Source organism: Struthio camelus, chromosome 1 (genome assembly GCF_040807025.1).
Source record: "Struthio camelus isolate bStrCam1 chromosome 1, bStrCam1.hap1, whole genome shotgun sequence".
In the NCBI taxonomy this organism is placed as follows: domain Eukaryota; kingdom Metazoa; phylum Chordata; class Aves; order Struthioniformes; family Struthionidae; genus Struthio; species Struthio camelus.
The window spans coordinates 152,226,294-152,244,789 of NC_090942.1; the positions used below are offsets into that span (position 1 = coordinate 152,226,294).

At 40.5% G+C, this 18,496-nt stretch overlaps 1 protein-coding gene across 4 annotated transcripts in view; it reads right to left on the reverse strand.

The window, feature by feature from the left end:
• TBC1D8 (TBC1 domain family member 8) overlaps positions 1 to 18,496 on the reverse strand; it is a 51,434-nt gene that overhangs the window by 10,278 nt on the left and 22,660 nt on the right. For all 4 annotated transcript variants that reach the window (XM_068924608.1, XM_068924599.1, XM_068924617.1 and 1 more), the window contains exons 5-11: positions 16,263 to 16,503; positions 8,434 to 8,641; positions 7,056 to 7,250; positions 4,706 to 4,888; positions 4,152 to 4,302; positions 3,036 to 3,250; positions 2,071 to 2,188 (exon numbers count right to left, since the gene is read on the reverse strand). In XM_068924608.1, coding sequence (XP_068780709.1) covers positions 2,071 to 2,188; positions 3,036 to 3,250; positions 4,152 to 4,302; positions 4,706 to 4,888; positions 7,056 to 7,250; positions 8,434 to 8,641; positions 16,263 to 16,503 — 1,311 coding nt within the window. The remainder of the gene's footprint in view (positions 1 to 2,070; positions 2,189 to 3,035; positions 3,251 to 4,151; positions 4,303 to 4,705; positions 4,889 to 7,055; positions 7,251 to 8,433; positions 8,642 to 16,262; positions 16,504 to 18,496) is intronic.

Sequence of the window (18,496 nt, forward strand, 5' to 3'; positions counted from 1 at the left end):
CTTAGAAAAAAAAGACCAAGAGAAGATGGAGCTAAGAAGGCCTGGAATAAGCAAGGTCATTAATTCAGTAACCACTCTGACTGTACAGATTACTGACTCACACTCATGAGGAAAAAGCATAGCGACAGGTACCAAGGTAGGGATTACTGGAGCTATGCAGAGATCAAAAATTGGGACATTAGTTTAGGCAGCGTGGATAAAGAGGAAAAGCTGGGTCTTGGAAGTGTAATAAGTATCAGCAGGAATAAACAATACCAAAGTTCAGACAAGAGCTGGTTGCAAGTCAAAAAAGAAGGCCAAGTCAAATATGAAGCCAAGATTATGAACTCAAGCAACAGGAAGCAGAGGACGTAGGGTACAGAAAACAGTAACACTGATTTGGCCATACTAAAACTTAGGGTATATATCAAAGCTGCAGAAATAACTGCTCAATCAAGCAACCATGCTGCGATAGTACTACCTTTTTTTTTTGGATACAGAGGATAAGAAAGCAGACAGACCATATAGCTAAGACTATTGGCGCTCAAACAGTGTAGGCGGTAGCCATGGTGAGTGATAGGCCTGATACAATCCCAAACTTAAGTAGAACTCAGGGTAGCCATACCGGCAGGCCACATGGGACCACTCCGGTTTATGTTAGTGCAAAGAACTCTACTTACAGACAGTAAGAAAGCTCCTTATGGACAATAGTCCAGCAAGTTATCAGTAAGTTCAAGCAAGCCCTAGGCTGATGATCTCTAGAAATACACAGGACAGATAAAGGCTGTGGCTTTTAAAATCAAGGAAGGAAACAGGCAAACGTGAGGGCAAATCATCAAGATGGTAGTTTAAAGTCATGTCAGAACTTTGGTTCCTATCTCCAAACAAGGCAGATATTTACAATGCCTAATTCACTAGCTGAAAATACTGATGACATCCAAAACATGACAAAACTTCTGAAGCATCCAGCTGACTCTGGAGCAAATCTGCTTTAACTTGTGCTACCTCCCCAGTTCATTGGCAAGACAATGCCTGTGCAGCAGCATAGCATGAGGAGGTATTATAATCCTGTCCTCCAAGCAAAGAGTGGAAATCTTCCTGTCTCTCTCTTTCTCTCCTGCTCCTGCTCCTGCGCAATACAGGACTGCCCCACATCCCTTCTGGCTCCTTTGACCACTACTGCCAGGGGCTTCCTCCTGGTCTCACCTCCTTGCAAGTCACCCAGATCCCTCCCTTTGCTACTGTGATGATGTCATGGCAGACACTGTAACTAAAGATTAGGGTTAACATTAAAGAGGGAAAAGCTATCCAACATTTCCGTAACAGGAGAAAGTAAAGCGACTGCAAAGAACAAATACTTTTTCTTGTATGCATACCTACAACTATTACGTCAAGCAGCTCAGGCCCTCTCTTTTTGTGCACGTAGTTAAGCATCCTGCACGTACAATTTCTAAGTATTTATTTTCAGACAGTCTTAAAAATAGTTGCATTGCGAAGAACTGAAGACATGACAGATGCAGTGCAAAGCATGAACTGCAGAGGGACTACGGTTATTTCTTAATGCTGCGTTTCACAATCAGAGGTATAATATGGTTTTATATCAGTCCTTTCTACAAAGAGCCGTTTTAGATGCAAGCCTGTACTACACCAACATCCAGACAATGCAGACAGATCAGAAACGGCTACCCTGGCAGATCCTTCCTAACGCTGTCCTAACAGATGGACTCCCTAACAGTGAACACGTCTAACCAACTAAGAAAAGCAAGCTCTTGTCCTATGTTTATCTAAGATTAAGGTTGAACGCAACAGGCAAAAGCGCTACCTCTTCCTGACCAACAGGAAAAGAATGACAAACTATAAAAGTTGGGCATACATTTATAGTTCTTGCACTTCAAAATAATTCAAATCAAAAACAACACTAACTGGAACCTGAGCAAACACCACAGCTATCTCTACGCACTAATACCGGGACCACTTCACCCTTGGATTATGGACCTTTGAAGAAAACCAAGCACTCTGTCCCAATGCCATTCAGTTGCCCCTTCCCAGTGGGGTATTTAAGCAAGGAGAGCGGGAGAGACATGAGCTCACCTATCACTCGATGGTTGAAGTAATCTGGCAGCATTCGCTCACACACAGCAACCAGCAGCCAAAAGGCTTCTTCCTCTTTGGCATATAACAGTAACACGGAGGTCAAAATATTCATCGACTTACAGGACAAAGAAGAAAATGAGGTTAGTGACAGAAAATCTTACCAACAAAAACTAAATTGTGGTTATTTTTAAAGAAAAGTACCCTAACGTGAGGTAAACAACTAAAAAAAAAAAAAAGGCAACAGAAAGGTAATAGTGAATAATTGCAACCCAGGTGAGACATAAAGGCATAACAAGTTTTTCAAGCTTACATACACCGCTTTTCATAAAAGCAGTAGGAAACAACATAGCACAGTACCGGATTTGCCCAGATGCAAAGTAGGTAACTGACAGTACAAAATGTTTTGGGGTTGCTTCCCCCCTCGCCCCTATATTTGTATTTCATAAGAAGATAAAGGAGCTGGAATTGTTCTGCTTTTTAATCAGAATTCAGAGCTTTACAGAAGATTTTAGCTGACAAGCAGGGTATAGTACTTCAGAGTTTGTCATCAATTTTGAAGGAAAAGAGCGGAACTTCAGTTCATTACACCTCTGCCCCAGCACTTTATGTGAATCTCATCCGTGCAGGCCAGTTTACTTTCCCTGTCTCCAAGTGTTGTTCAAGAAACTCACTTTCAGACAAACAGAAGCATCAGAAACTTCCCCCTCACTTAAACGCGTAAAAGCATTTCCAAGATGCTGAGGGAATACATTTGTCAACTCAGAGAGTACCATTCCACATACTTGCTTTCCAGAGCAAATCACATTTAATACTCAAAATTATGTTCTTGTAGCTAAAAAGACACTTACCAAAACCACCATTAAAAATATTCCCAATCAGTGATAAAACTGAGAAAGCAGAAAGAAAGAAAGAAAGAAAGAAAGAAAGAAAAAAGCAGCATTATCCCACTAAGAATTTTGCACCTGGCAGTATCCAATTTTGGGGTTCCTGTGTGCATATGCTGTGAGAACCCTTCTGAGGGCCGCTATCCCCGTCTCGTTCTGGAAGGCAGGGTGCTCAGGCAGCGAGCGATGCAGGTCACGTTCGATCTCCTCCGTTGCCATGCAACACTTGCCCATGGAGGCCTCCACTAAATGTATGTAGTAACCAGGGTGTGAAGCGAGATCAGTCACAGCGTCTTGAAGGTGGCAGTAAGAGAGCAAGAGGAGATGTAAATGGATTGGCATAGTTTTAAACTTAGTGTTGTGGGAATTACTGATCAAAAGAACGTAAGCAATGAAATTGTTTTCCCAAAAGATCCATGAATTCAGTGAATTCCCAAATGAAATAAAATACCAGCAGAATACTTGCTCTGAAAATGAAAGAAATATCAAAGCCTACACAACACAACAGGATACATGACATCTTAACATTGGCATTGACCAGAAAGCTTACCCAGGAGAAAATATTACTGGGAGAGATATACAGAGTGCTGTTTATACTACCCAAGGAGGGAAATCTCCACATGAAGGAATACATTTACAAGTGTTTCAACAAGTCAGACACCGGATTAAGGACTAAACCTGAGATCATATTGTAGAACATTACAGCTCTGCCACATCTACGGACAAAAGGAGTTGTTTTTTTCACCTCTAGTTTCTATTATTCCTGCCAACATTCAACAAGAATTGCAGGAGCAGTACTGCTGACTTTAGATGTCATTATTTTGCCGTAAGTTGATCTGACAAGGGTAAAGCCAATGCATTTATGCCAGATCTAATTGTTCCTTGAAGGACGACACTATTTTATGAAAACAGGAGGATGATTTTAAATCAATTACACAGATGCAGCAAACATTATTTAAGTTTCTCTGCCCATCATGTAACAACGTCCTGAGATAAAATTCTTACAGCTCTACTTAGGTATTTACTTGCACTTATTATTTCAGTAGCTGAGCATCTGTAAGCACAGAATCAGATTACTACCACAAACTCCATCCAAAAGACATTTTAATTCCCTTCAGGAAATTTCCTGCCTAAATGTTTTGCTGTGCTCAGAATCAGAGGACGGCTATGGCCATCATCTCTAGGAGGTCTCACCTGAAAAGAGCAGCCAGAGTTTGCCTCTTAAGGATTCGGGGATTCCCATAGCAACAAGCTTTCTGATCTTCTCCGTGCGAAACATACACACAGTTCTGCCATATTCTACAAAGTGGTCATCCCACAGACTCTCTTTTATTTGCTCCCTAGACTGAAAACAAGAGGATATCTTTTAAAAGAACTCACTGTGCACTGGTGAGACCTTGTGCATCGAAACATTTTACACATTAGAAATCCTGCAAGATCTTTCCGGGACCGATGGATGTGGGAAGTCTGCTCTAAGGAACACAACTTTCTCCATTTTGCCTACGCAGTTCACCACACAGCGGAGAGCAGAACTAACCAAGACAGAAATTATAAATGCCAGAAAGAAATGGAGGAAGAAGGAGAACGAAAAAACACCAGTCAAACAGAGAAACAATTACCCCGCGTTCAGCAAGCACACTTCTCCAGCCAATACACAGTTCGTTCTACTAAAAAAAAAAAAAAAAAAAAGTTTGAATGTCACCACAGCTATTTTTAAAACTTCTACAATGGCCCGAAATCATACATACCTTTCCAAAATCAAGGTCTGCCATTCCTGACTGATGAAAATCTGATCTTAGTGCTTCTGAGTTGAGCAAGTAACTGCTCTCCTTTTCCAATTCATTTTTGTCCTTGCTGTGTGAAGCCTCTTTTCCCAGATCCCCAGACTCACAGTCCCTGAGCACACACGTTGATCCAAACACAGGAGCATTCTGCAATCCAAAATCAAAGGGGGTAAAAACCAAGAAAAGGTTAAGAAGTATGTTTTGACCAGTGTTCAGGACAAACAGCAGCCTAACCTTCTGCTTTTGCCTCTGCTGAAGCTGTTCAGACTTTGTACCAGAGCTAGGTGCTTCATTAGGAACCAGCAGTGCTTCCGCTGGTCATCTGCGATCACTGCTCAAATTCAGCAAGCACTACAGGTTTTCAGGACCCATCCACCACTTTCTCCCACTTTCTTCTCTTTAAAGAAAAGAGGGACAGAATGAGACTCGCCACCTGGATAATTCTGACTGGAGTTCTTCAGACTGCCAAGTCCTGGGTCTGTCCAAGTTGTCTATACTGTTATTGCTTGAACGGTCCTTGCCAAGCTCTTGCCAGTTAGTGCTCTCTAAGATGGATCATGAATTAGCAAGGGCCAGGGTCGGCACATAGCCATGCTGTTTGAGATGGCAGGAGTGTTCAATACAACAGGTTATAGGCCAATCCATGCCAGCTGTCCTCAGAACTAAAGAACTGTCTCAGGAATATTTAATTTACTAGAATAGACCAAACTGGCCCAATACAGCATCAACTAGCTGGTATTCTGGGCGAGGAGAGGAAAGAGCTGTGTAATTTAAACTACTCTCTGAAGCGAAGAAAGATGAAGGGGGGAATTAACTTCAGACAGAAGATGATTTTTCAAGGTTACTTTATTGGAGACAGAAGACCACTGTTACTTGAGGAAAAGCTGAACTCGAGTATAAGAAAAGAAAATATGTTAACATTTTCTACATACTTTACTCCTCAATGTCAACAAAAAAACATAGTAAATGTCTTTTAAAACAGTAAAGGAAAAGGGAGAGCAATGCTGATTCCCTGAAATGCTTGAATCTAATCCTGAGAATGGCCGTTCACACTCAGGTACTAAGGATGCCGAGGCACACACTCTTTCTGCTCACTATGGATGGTTGACTGTCCCAGGAAAACCTCTGAAATAAAAACAGCCACACTTTTTCAATTCAGTGAGTACCTGCTCATGTGTGCATGCTGCAGCATTACATATATATGCAGCTCCATATTAAACCTTTAGCATTTCTGGATCTGCACGAAGAAGGCAAAGGCTTTTACACCTTTCAGGAAGAAAGGCCTTAGTCCAGACTTTATCAGAATTACCTTATCTTTCATTTGTATGTCAGAAAAAGAGGTGTTACTTTAAAACAGAAGAAGTTACCGGTAAATTTTAAGTGCTCTTAATGACAAGCTACCAATCAATCCTCTATTTTGGTTCAGAGTTTCGGGGGGGGGGGGGGGAGGGCAGACAGAGGCAGACAGAGGGGGGAAAAATAAAACACAACAAAACAAAACAAATGGAATCATAGATTAATTGGGTCAGAGGGGACCATCTTTTTCAAATCCTCACTTAAAGCAGGGTAACTATGATCAGGTTGCTAGGGGCTGCGTCCAGCCAAGTTTGGAATATCTTCAAGGATAGAGATGCCACAATCTCTTGAGGCATCCTTTTCTAGCATTTCCCTTTCTGTGAAGCCCTTTTATCTAATCAGAATTTCCCTTGTGACCACTGCCATTCATCTTTTAGCTTGCACCTCCAAGAAGAGTCTGACTCCATCTTCTCTGTAACTTCCCATTAGGCAGTAGAAGACAGCACCTAGGTCCTCCCTTACCTTCCTCTTCCAGGCCTCCTGGTTACAGTCCTGCTGTACAGCCCAATACGCTGTTGGCCTTTTTCACTGTAAGGGTACGCCACTGACTCACATGCTCAACTTCTTGTCCACCGTGACCCCCACCCTCCAGGCTTTTCGCACAGAGCTGCTTTCCAACCAGCCAGCCCTCAGCCTTGCTGTTGCAAGGGGTTGCTCTGCCCCAGGTGCCAGACATTGCATTGGCTTCTGCCGAACTCCACGAGATTTCCATCAGCCACTTCCTCCAAATGGGTCAGGTCTGTCTGAAGGGCAGCCCTGCCTGACGTATCTGTGGCTCCCTCCAGTTTGATGTCAGCCACAGACCTGCCAAGGGTGCGCTCTACCCCATCGCGCAGGTCATTAATGAAGACATCAAACAGCACTGGCCCAAAAATCAACCCCTGAGGAATGCAGGACGACAGCGCGATGGATAAACACAATGAATTTATAATTCAAAAAAATCCCAGAAGTTCAGTACCTGGTTCTTATTTTGCAAGTTGTTACAGAGTGCTGGGTTGCTGGAGTTCACTTCTTTTAGTCTCTGGAGCAGGTTCTCCACCAAAGTATCTCGGTCCTTCAGCTCAATGAACTGAAAGGCAGTCTTGCTCCTTATACTAACAATGATGGGATTAGGAAGAAGGCTTGTGTCCTCCATCTTTTCTATGCTGATTACCTTTTCCAGAAACATTACAGAAAACACGTTATTCAGCCCATACACAGAAACATCTTCAAGTATTCTATAGGTACCAAAACGTACAACAATGACATTTACTTGCACGTATGCTTTAAACATGACTATTCATATTGTCTTTCCTTTGTCAGACCCGTCCTCCCACTTGAAGGTTTCAGGTCTCCTTAAAAGCTCAAAGCAGGCACAAAGTAGTACCCAGATACATTTTCTGAGGAAGACTTCTTCTTCACCCACTTGTGGAAAGTGGAATAAGGGGAGAGAGAGATATGAAAACAGAGTGATGATTAACATGCTATTCAGAAAAGGATCAACTTGATCAAATTCTGGGGTGGAGGCGAAAATTTGCTTTCACATTTTTGAAGATAGGGGAAAAGGGTTGTTTTGTTGTTTCTGGTCAAGTATGTATCGCTCTTCTTGTTTTTTACTTCTGTATCAGTGGAAGATAAGTTGCTACAGGTAAGATATCATTTGAATGTTACTCTGTTATCAGTTGAGGATGAAAGGAAAGCTTTAATTAAGAGATCGTAACAGCCCTGTATCCACGGCAGATCAGGTAGGTGTTTGCTGATAACCTCCTCCTCTCCTGCAACCACCTTCCCATGCATCCTCCCTCCGTTTAAGCTGCTCTCTGATTTCATGAAAATTTGGCAGCTCTTCAATGCCTCCAGAATATCCCCTTTTCTGTCAGCCCCACAGGTTTGCGAAGTGTCCACAGGTTTGCTAGAGTTTGTCTACGGAGGGAGAGCATCAGCACTTCTAAGTTGCACTCACATCCCCGTAAGAGAGAAGGTTGCAACGCTGTTATATTGCTAGAAGGGTCTAAATAGTGTCTCAGTCAATGTCAGGCCGAACATGTGTTTTTGTGGAGCTAGGATGGGGGTGCTATTTGAGTCTTGGAGCAATAAGAATCTGGTTTTGCAACGCTCTATCATGCTGCATTATCTGTCAACGCTCCATTTGGAGAATCACGTTGATTCACCCATATGCATTTTAGGAATGTATGTCCTAGCAAGTCCCAGAACAAGCTTTACAACAATCCTGTAGGCACAGCACAGGCAAACATCCTACTCTTTTCCATCAAATGATAATTTGCAGATAAGTCAAGTGACAGTGGATGTTTATGACAGAAAAAGACAGATCTTAACTTTAATTGGAACAACTCTACCTCTCTAAGTGGGATGATAACATTGCAGCAGCCATTTTCTTTGCTGGCAAAACAGATATAACTGTCTGAAGTATACATCCTTCCCGCTGTGTGACAGCGGCTAAACGGCGTCCACAGAGAACAGTCTGCAACTTCATGTAGCTTCTCCTTCCTGGGCAATCTGAAGAACGCCCGAAAGAATTCATTCTGTGCTCTGGCTTCAAGATCCCTTAAGAGAAAGCATTAAGAACGAATCACAAGATCCTGAAAGCCAAGACATCAAGTGCAATTTTTTTTTTTTTTTACCTTTTTGATCTCACCAAAAGCAGGAAACATAGAATTAAAGCACTGTGCACAATCTTCATTGCTGTACTACCGTCTATATGAACAGATCTATAAAAAATTAACTTTCAAATACAAAAAAAGAATCATCATCAACACTTTCTTGTTCAACAATTAGATTAAAAGCAACTACTTTACTAACTAAGAGAGGGAAGAACATAAATTAATTTAGATCAGCCCTTATTTTTTCATGCAACCATGCATTTTGCTGTACAGCCTTCCAGCCCCAAAAAGGGTTCCAAGTTTCAGTGCCTAGGAGATAACTAAATCCTCCATCTCATGAATGTACTTTTTGTCTCATTCTGAGAATTGAGCAACAGAGATTAGCTTTGAGTTTCTTGTTTCTGTTCCCAGTAACATTACCAGAATTCTGCAACCTGCATCCCAGGGATTTGCTTCTGCATCCAAAAGTAATACATTTGCTTGATTAGCATTACCAAAGTGATCAGTAACAGAACAGTTAACGATGGTGACGTTTACATGATCACATCATGGACTTTCGGAGGTATCAGTCTCCCAGATCCACCAAAGAGTTGCAAAATGCAAAGCAATTTCAGGCCACTTACAGATTAAAGAGGGAATAACAGCATCAGTTACGTTCAGTTTGGATTTGGCTTGCTTCCATTCACCCATCCACATAAATGAGAGAAAAGTTTTATATAAATAAACATTTCATTTCTGAACCATGATAACACAGGCCAGGGTTGCTGGGGGTCTTTTTCCCCTCCCCTTTAAATGGGGAGTTCTGCCACAATTTATAGAGCTGTGCAATTACATTTTACACAGGCCACAGTTGTTATCCCACCAACAGCAGTTCCAGAAACTTTAGGCCCTACATTCTATCATTTTCTTTACTACAAGTAAATTTTTCCAAACATGATTCACCTTAGAGGGGAGGAAGGGATTTAAAAAAAAAAAAAAAAAAGCTTGACTTTGTTCCACTGAAAGAATTTAAAGTGTGGGCTGAAGTACAGAGGGAGTGGTACCTTGTTGCTGTAAATCCCCTCTCCACTCCTTCCTCCACCCTCCCCTACTCCTTACAGTAGCCTTTCCCTGCCCCAGCCCAGCTGCTGAAAAATAAGAAAGTTATATAAATGAAGGCTCTACTTCAGGAAGCAAGTTTTGTTGTTGCTGTTTTTTCAGTTTCAGTTCAATCTGTAAAAAAACTAAAGCCAGGTGAGACAGGGAGAAAGAGAATCAAGAACCAACAGAGAAATGAGAAGAGAAGATCTCGTGTGAAGAGCAGAACAGACAGAACGCGCTTGAGCAGAGTTCTGCTGTCGGTTCCTTCTAAAGTAGTTATCCTCCTTAATAAGATTATCCAAAGAAAACAGACAAATAGGCTCCTGTTTTTCAAAGAACAAAGAGAAACACTCTTTGTGAGGGAAGACAAAGCATTTTCTCCAAAGTTAAATTTCCACAGCAAAAGAAAGTCTGATAAGTGCCTGCAGTGATCTGCTATTGTGACAAAGCTAGATCAGGATATGCCTCCTAGTTAACTCAGCACAAAAATATTTTCCATTTCTGCACAGCACAGATGAATGTTACTGATAGCATCCAGAGTCTAGCTCTGTGTAGAGCTGTTTTCTCCTGCTACTCTGCTGGGAAGGTAAGTTCCTTCCAGAATCTATTCAGTTCTTACAATTTCTATGCCTTTATGTTAAAAGCAGCATTATTAGAGAAGAATGGAATCTCTGTTAAGATAGAGATCGTCGGTAATTTAAGAGATAACTGTTTCAAATGCTTCAAAATCTGCACACCAACTCCGAGTGCTTTGGATTTTGCTGCATCTGTTGGGGCTGCAAGCTTCAAATACTGGGTCTTTCAAACAAGAAGTTCCCTAGCTACAGGTCTGTTTTAGCTGAAGAAAAATTTTACCATATCTGAAACTAAGTAAATTCAACAGGCAATTTTCTTTGTGGCACAGCAACCAGCCCCACTTGCCCAACATCACATAACGGGGAAGAACGCCAATCTTAACATCCCCACAATTGCTTATCTGCAATGACTCATTAAAAGGATCACACAGGCCAACCCCAGGGACCACACCTTACTCACTGCTGCCCTCACGAAGAGTGCTGAAACAGGGGTCAACTTTCTGGAAGGCAGCATCCGGGAAAGAAAAATGGAAGCTCAAGAATGAAATGCTGTTAGCACTTATTGTTGCGGGCTCGAGTAAAAGTTTTATTAGAAAGTGGCACACACTGGCAATATTTCCTGTTAGGTAGGCAAATTCTAGGGCTTCTAGCAATTGCTTCCCTTCATAAATATAGACAAAACAGTATTAGAGCGTGTAAAAAAAAAATCCTATGAGTCTTCCAAAAAAAAAAAAAACCACTAAAAAAGTTAGCTCCTGAAACAAGACAGGCAATTGTTTAAATGTGATACAGCAAAGATAATAGCAACTGGTCCAGGTTACCAGGTCCCACAACTTCCATTCAAGTTTCAGAATACCTCTAACTCCGAACAGAACCACAACTTTGCTACCTACTGCCCAACCCGTTTGAAACTGTCCTCTTTATTTTTCCTGATGGTTTGGTTTTTAACCAAATGTAACATACTGAAGCGGTACCTAAAACAAACAAGGAAAGCTAACATTACATATAAGGAACATTCATCATGTGTATACACATACACCAGAAGAATAAAAAGCTAAAAGACGTAACTTTGTTCCCTACTTTTCAGGAAAATCAGCAGGCTCTCTCCTCCAATCTTTTTTAATACAGTTCCCGACTCGCATGTTACTGGATTCTTGGATTATCTCCGATTCCAGCACTTAAGAGTGAATTGCATTGGTAACTCTGTGTGTGTGACCCATAAGTTACCTTATAAGAGTTTTAAGCCAAAGGAAGTAACACCCAAGACTGAAAATGCCTAACAGTATCAGGAAACTTAATGCTATGTCCTCACTGTCAAATGTATTTTCTCTTCTTTCAATCTAACAGGAGTTAGCTTGGCAAGATCTTCGTTTTGCTGAGTCACACACTGACTATTCACAGGCAAAGAACTATACCGCATGACGTGGAGCAACAGCAAGGGGAGGAAAAAACCCAAAAAACGAACAAATAAAAAAAAAATTCAACAAACGAGTACCCAGCGGACCTCTCGCTTTTAGAGAACGATCACTACAGGATGCTGCTCTTGCTAGTCAGACTCCAGAAAGCTGCTGATTTTGAAAAAAACAATACCCAGTGATTTTCATCTTGTTTATCAGAAGAATTGCTAAATCCCTGTGGTATGAGAAAAGCTTTCCGTAACCAGACTAGGAAAGGTTACTGGATAACTGCCAACATGGACTTGTCAGGGACAAATGTAAAACCAACATAATTCTTTTATGTAACAGGGGCACTGAACTTGTAATTGGAGGAAAAAGATGTTGTAGCCTGCCTTTATGAAAGTCTTGATATTTTCTCAGGTGGGAACTAATAGAACCAGACCTCACTGAAACACTGTTGTACCAAACCAGTTGAAAGAAAGTACCCAGAAAGTAGCCATCAAAGGTTCACTGCTAAATGGAAGGCTATATTGAAAGGACCTCCATGGGGCTCTGTCCTGGATTCAGTATTTTCATTAGCAGGCTGAATGATGGAACAGAGACCGTAGTTATTAAATTTTTACGTGACGTGATGCTGGCAGAGGCTAATGAGCCGAAGAACAGGATCTGCATTCAGACCAATATTTGTAAAATGAAGGAACGACCTGGAAAAAAAGCAGTAGAAACATTTTTAGATGTACACAGGACTAGTAAACTGTACAAATACAACATGGAAACCTACTTCAGAGGTTCCCCAAAAGAGACCTAGGGGTTACAGCGGATCACAAACTGAACGCGAGTTAACAACATGCTATATTACAAGACAGAGGATCGCGATACGAGGAAGCACAGAGCTTCCAAGACGTAGCAATGCAGCCCTGGAGCTAACGCACGCGCAGCTGAGCTGCTTCGGTTCTGGCCAGCACTGGTGAGCCTGCAGCTCGAGCTCTGCATCTAGCTACCGCCTCTCTTTGGGAATAAATGAAGTATGCTCAGAGAAGAGCAGCCAGAAGGATCAGAGGGCTGAAAACAGGAGCAGTGAGAAACACCTGGACAAACCAGAGCAGTGCAGTTTAAAGAAGATGAGAAGATAAGACAGATACGTATCAATCTACAAAAATACAAATGGTTGCTGTAAATAGAGAGAAAATCTGTTCTCCTTAATACCACTGGATAGGACAAGTAGTAAGGGACTTAAAAAACAGTAAGAAAGATTCAAGTTAGGCTTTAGGAAAGACTTTTTAATAAGATAGCGAAGTATTGGTATGGATTCTGACATTTCCATTACTGGAAATCCTCAAAAACAGGTTAGGCAAACATCTGTCAGGAATGACACACCAAGGCAATCCAAACCCTGCCTCTTGCCAGGGGGATGGAATAAAATGAGGTCCTTTCTAGTCACGTCTTCCTTATTGCTTACGGTCTGTGGCATTCTCAGATTCCGTCTCAAAAGGAATCGCGTGGACTGAAGTGACATTTATGATTCCAGATATATCAAACAGCTTCTATTCACCTTAGATCAGTGTTAAAAACCTTCTTTGCTTTTACATGAAGCAAAGCCATCCGTATTGGCAATTCCGAGTTGTACATGAAGACAAGATGCCACACAGGCTGGAGCCTAGAGAAATGCCTCATACTTTCCTGACACTGGCACTGAAGCTTTTAAATCATGTGTTCAGCTCAGGCCATTTCCTTAATACGTCTGAGGAATGCAATTGATATTCTTGTATCCTGAGAGAGATGGAAATAAAAAGTAAAAGAAATCTATCACACAGATCTCATTGCCTTATTAGAAAAGGAGAATAGTTACCCCTCGTTCCAGTAAGGTTGTACGGCACATAACTGTGCCTGCAAGGAAGAGCGTTTGTAATTATCAGACACCTCAGCCTCACTCAGGTTTTTAGGGCAATTAAATGGTTATTAATCCCTTTGTAATCCACTGTTCCAAGCCCTATCCTTCCATTCAGGAGGACGGAAACCTGCATTTTATTTCGTTTGGCTCTGGCCGTGACATAACTCGTGAGTCTTCTCTCTCCGCTCTTCGACTAGATGACATCCAAGAGCCTCAGAAATAGTAGCAAAGATTTCTGTTTTTCAGAGTGCAGTATGTACAGACCATAATGACATTAAAACTGCCTGTTTTTCAATAAAGATATTGAGATGAGCCTCTTGCAAAAGAAACCCCAACAAACAAAAGCAATCTCCAGAACCTTCCTCAATTTGACTCGGTCCAATTAATTTTAACAATGTGGGGCTGACTGCTTTCATTTTGATAGATGACATTGCAGTATTTGCTTCCAAAACCATGCACAAGAATTAATAAAAATAATGTATGAGGGGCGAAAATGTCAAGTGAAAAATAGTTGTTCTTGTAGTATTACAATGCCTTTAGAAAAAAGCAACACCACAGCCTCGCACAACAAAAAATTTCAACCCCCCAAAATACATTAGCCTTAGAAACCAGTTTATCCACTATTCAAACTACAGTCTTGCTTAATCACATTACATCAAAATGATTACTGAAGTGTGACAAAGGGCACCAGAAATAGCAACTTATCCAGCCACTACCTGCCTAATTCACGCAGAGGAAGTGCGATTTCAGCATCTTCCAGGCCATCTCAAGTTACAGCAGAGCAGCCTGGTTAGAGAACATCTTGCCCAGGAATCCTCTAGCAAATATGTTTTTGTGCCTCCCTCCTCCTTATTTCCCCCTTCTTCCACCTCTCCTTCTCTTTTTTAAGTTGGAAGGAAGGGGAGGAAAAAACCTATTTGGATAAAGGCGTGGGGGGCTTTCTATTGCTTGTTTGTCAATATATGTGCTACTTCTCAAAGGTGCTACCACGTACTTTCAGGTTGATTCCCTGAGAGCCTCCATATTATGGCATATTATTAACCTCATGCTTCTCTCTGTCACTGTAATTTTAGGACTTATTGTAGCTTTTCTTTCAGTTAATCCCTTTGATCCAAAGACTCTTCTGGGAAGAGAAAACGAGGAATTAAAATCAGTACCTTCTGAAAATATCTCCCCCCAAATCTTTTTCTCACACCTCCTCTAGCTTTACTTTCCTTGCTTCAAGGTTCTAGTTTTTTAGTCTGAAAGCAGGAGGGTGGCGGAGCAGTCAAGAATGAAAAGCACAGAAAGAGGGGAGGAAGCAATCTATTACTCAGTCAAAGCATATAATTGTACATTTCTTAGGCCAAAAGCCCACAATATTAACAACATCCAGTTTCACACATTTTAAAAATCAATTATAGCCTTGTGTTTAAAGGAATCTTGGCTTTGAAAACAAGCCTATAAAAAAGTTTGTGGCTGATCCCTACTGTGTCAGTCTAACAAATATCTCAAAATGAATTTCTTGATGGGCTCAGGGATGAAGTCGTGGTCTCAATGGTTTTACTTAATGTGAATATATATAAACTACACAGAAAGTAAGGGGTTTTTTTAATCTCTTGTGAAACTTTGCAAAACTGTTTAGCTGAAACATATATTCACCACTACGGCAAAAACACACCCCTGAAACAAAAGAATGGGTATTGGACATCAGTCTATTTTTTTTGGAAACGATACCCGGGAAGTAACACCTGGGTAATTCCCTTTGTACTTCTAGAAGAAGGAGGGGAAGAAAAAACAGGAAATAATACGATTTGGAAGTGGATAAGCGCTCCACTTGCATTTATTTGGAGAAAAAAAAAAAAAAAAAAGTATTTCAAACTAACACTGATGCCCTAGGCAAATTCCAGTTTTGGCTATTACATTCTGCCCACCTAAAATTCCTCTCTGCAGTTTCACTTCCCCTTTCAAATAACAGCAAATAAAACAAAGTTCTGTGTTGTGTTACCAGCAGAGAATGGTTATCAATTTCTCCCTAAGAATCAAATGCATTTCTGCAGTGGGAGAGGAATGCACAGATGCATTTCAGAGAGGCACTCGACAGAACTGACCACAGCATATAAAACTGCTGCCATAGGCTGTGTGTCGGGGGGGAGGGCTGGGTTGGTTGGTTGTTTTTGTTTGTTTTGTTTTTATTTCTATACCTACTTGTTAAGTTGGCTACAGTAATCGTATTAGTGGGGAATTCCACGTATTGGATGTGAACAACAGTAACGTTTCTACAGGACTGACAGCACTAGGAAAACCTACGCATAGCTGAAATTATAAGCAAAAGAATGCCACTGCTCAGGAAAAATGGAAGGTGGAAACTATCCATCACTGGAATTTACCTTTACAAGGAATGGCACTCTTAAAGCAAAAAAAAAAAAAAAAAAAAAATACACACTCACGCACATATATATGGAACAAAGTATTTTGCCCGCAAATTAAAATGTGCTTATTTGATACGTTTTGGTACATTATAAAGTGTTTTTCCCCTCAGTGGAGTAGGCCTTTGAAATCTTCCCCCGTTAATAAAGCAAATCCAAAAAAACCTATGATTTTACCCCAGTGCAATCAAGGAAGAACAATTTAGCTTTTTACCTCTTTGTAATCTGAGTAGGATCCTGGAGGCCTGGATCCAGTTCAAAGATCTCGTTATCTAGTAATCTTCGGAGCGTTACATCTGCCAGTTGCTCCATTATCCTGAACGCCTCAGCAATATTGAGGAACGTGGAGAAGTCACGCTCTTTGTTGGGAGTGGTGACGCGAACAGTATCGGTCAAGAAGACATTGGAGGTTCTTTCCAATTTCTGGACCTCAACCCAAGGAATGATAAGTTTTACTGCCATTGGGGGGAAAAAAAAAAAAAAAAGGAAAAGCGTGTTAGGAGTTATGTTTAAGTTTTTCAAATTTGGGAATATGTAAACGCAGAATGAAAACAGAAGAGAAGAAATAGCCACTTTTACAGACAACAGGCTAGGAAAAAAAAATGAAATGCCTGTTCTTGCCCCCTCAAATTTTTTGGCCCCCAAATTTTTTCCTGTTTTCATAAAAAAAAAATGTTCGATTGGGAAGTTCTGTCTCTGCAGAATGCCTCCAAAAACTCTGTTCATAACTTCTTTACAAGATGTTTCTGCAGCCTTCTTAACTACTGCCAGAGAAAATGTCTTTTCAGGAGTAGGAAGAATACAGGGAAAATAAACTTACAGGCAGGTGGAAAACATATTCCAATTACATGTACAATATTTTAACTTTTAAAATAAAGGTTATTCCCATAAAAAAACAAGCTTTTGCATATGGACATTTTTTAAAAGTTTAAGTAATACCATGACCAGAACATTAAAGAAAACTACCTAGGCGTGGGGATCTTCCCGTTTTGTTTACCTTGTAAGTAAAAGGTACAACGGCAAATTTTGACATGAACATTAAATGTATTCAGACTTGTTGTTTATAGTAGAGAAAAAGTATAGGACAGCGGTCTCTATAGTAAAACACTTTGCTGATTCATGTAAACAGAAACAGAAGAATCAGCTTATTTTAGATAACCATTAAAGGATGTACTTGCCTCTCATAAGAAATTCTGGCGAGAAGTTAGGCCAGGAAGGATTTTCAAATTGAATAGATTGCTATTTAACAACTGCTGGCAGCTGCCCAGGAGTCTCCGTGCCAACACCCAAAGACTACGTCCCCTATCAGCCCCGGCTTGTCTCATGATGCCAATAGGTAATAAAAAGGCAGCAATAACAAACATTGTCATGCGTACGACGCTTAACCATGATCATTAGTTATAGGAGTAGCTACCCTCGGCAAGTTTTCTGTATTACATGAACCACAACTGTCAAGATTGTTTACAGATTACATTTTTTCTTAAATAAAGTACAGCTGCGTCAACACACAAAACACTGTGAACGGTCATAAAACAGTCTATATCGGCACAGGCAAGGGAACAAAGATTAAACAGTGCTGTAGCAATAACATTATTGTTCAAACAGGTAGAATCATACAGGTTCTGCAGTGTTTGCTGTAGAGACAGCACAGCGGACTGTAAAAGGGCCAAAACTTTTAAGGAAAGGTACAAAGTCTGCAATGTTTTAGAAAAAGAAAAATTGTATTTAAGAACGTAAAGAAAGCCTGGCACATCCTTTCAAGAAATCTGACCTTCTAACCCTTAAAATTCTGCAGATGCTTAGAAGTTAGATAAAAGAAGACTTATCCTGAAAAATGTTCAATATACTGTGTGCTCACATAAACCATAAGCTAATTTTATGAGATACTGAAAACAGGTTCTAGTATTGCATTCCAGATCATCTCAACATAAAATGAAAAACGGGAAAAGATTTGCCAGAAGCAGAAAACTTTAATACTTTGCCTATAAAAGAGATTTCAGTCTACTGTTTTGGGGGAATTTTTATAGAGCTAAAATATGTAAAAGAATTAATTTTATTGCAACTTATATATTGGTTTTCTCCTGGTGCAGTACTGAAAAATGCAATAGTTGTGATTTATTAGCATTATTTTCTAGACCAATTTAACTGATGTTACTTTGTGACTACTACCTGAAAAAAGGATAACAAATCCCTTCTTCCTCTAATGATCAGCACTAAGTTCTCGAGTATTAACAACGAGAACTATAGGAAATCTGGATTACTCAGTATAATTCAAGTGGTTCATAAATATGACAAAAAACTAGCCTTGAAACTACAGCAATCATATTTTAATCAGAAATAGAAAGGTGGGAAGCTTTTCAAGATATAGTGTTTCCCACTGAAGAGAGAAGTCTCGTTTAACGAAAACAAAAAAGTCAAAACCCAAAACCTTTTCAGTTTTTTATTGCT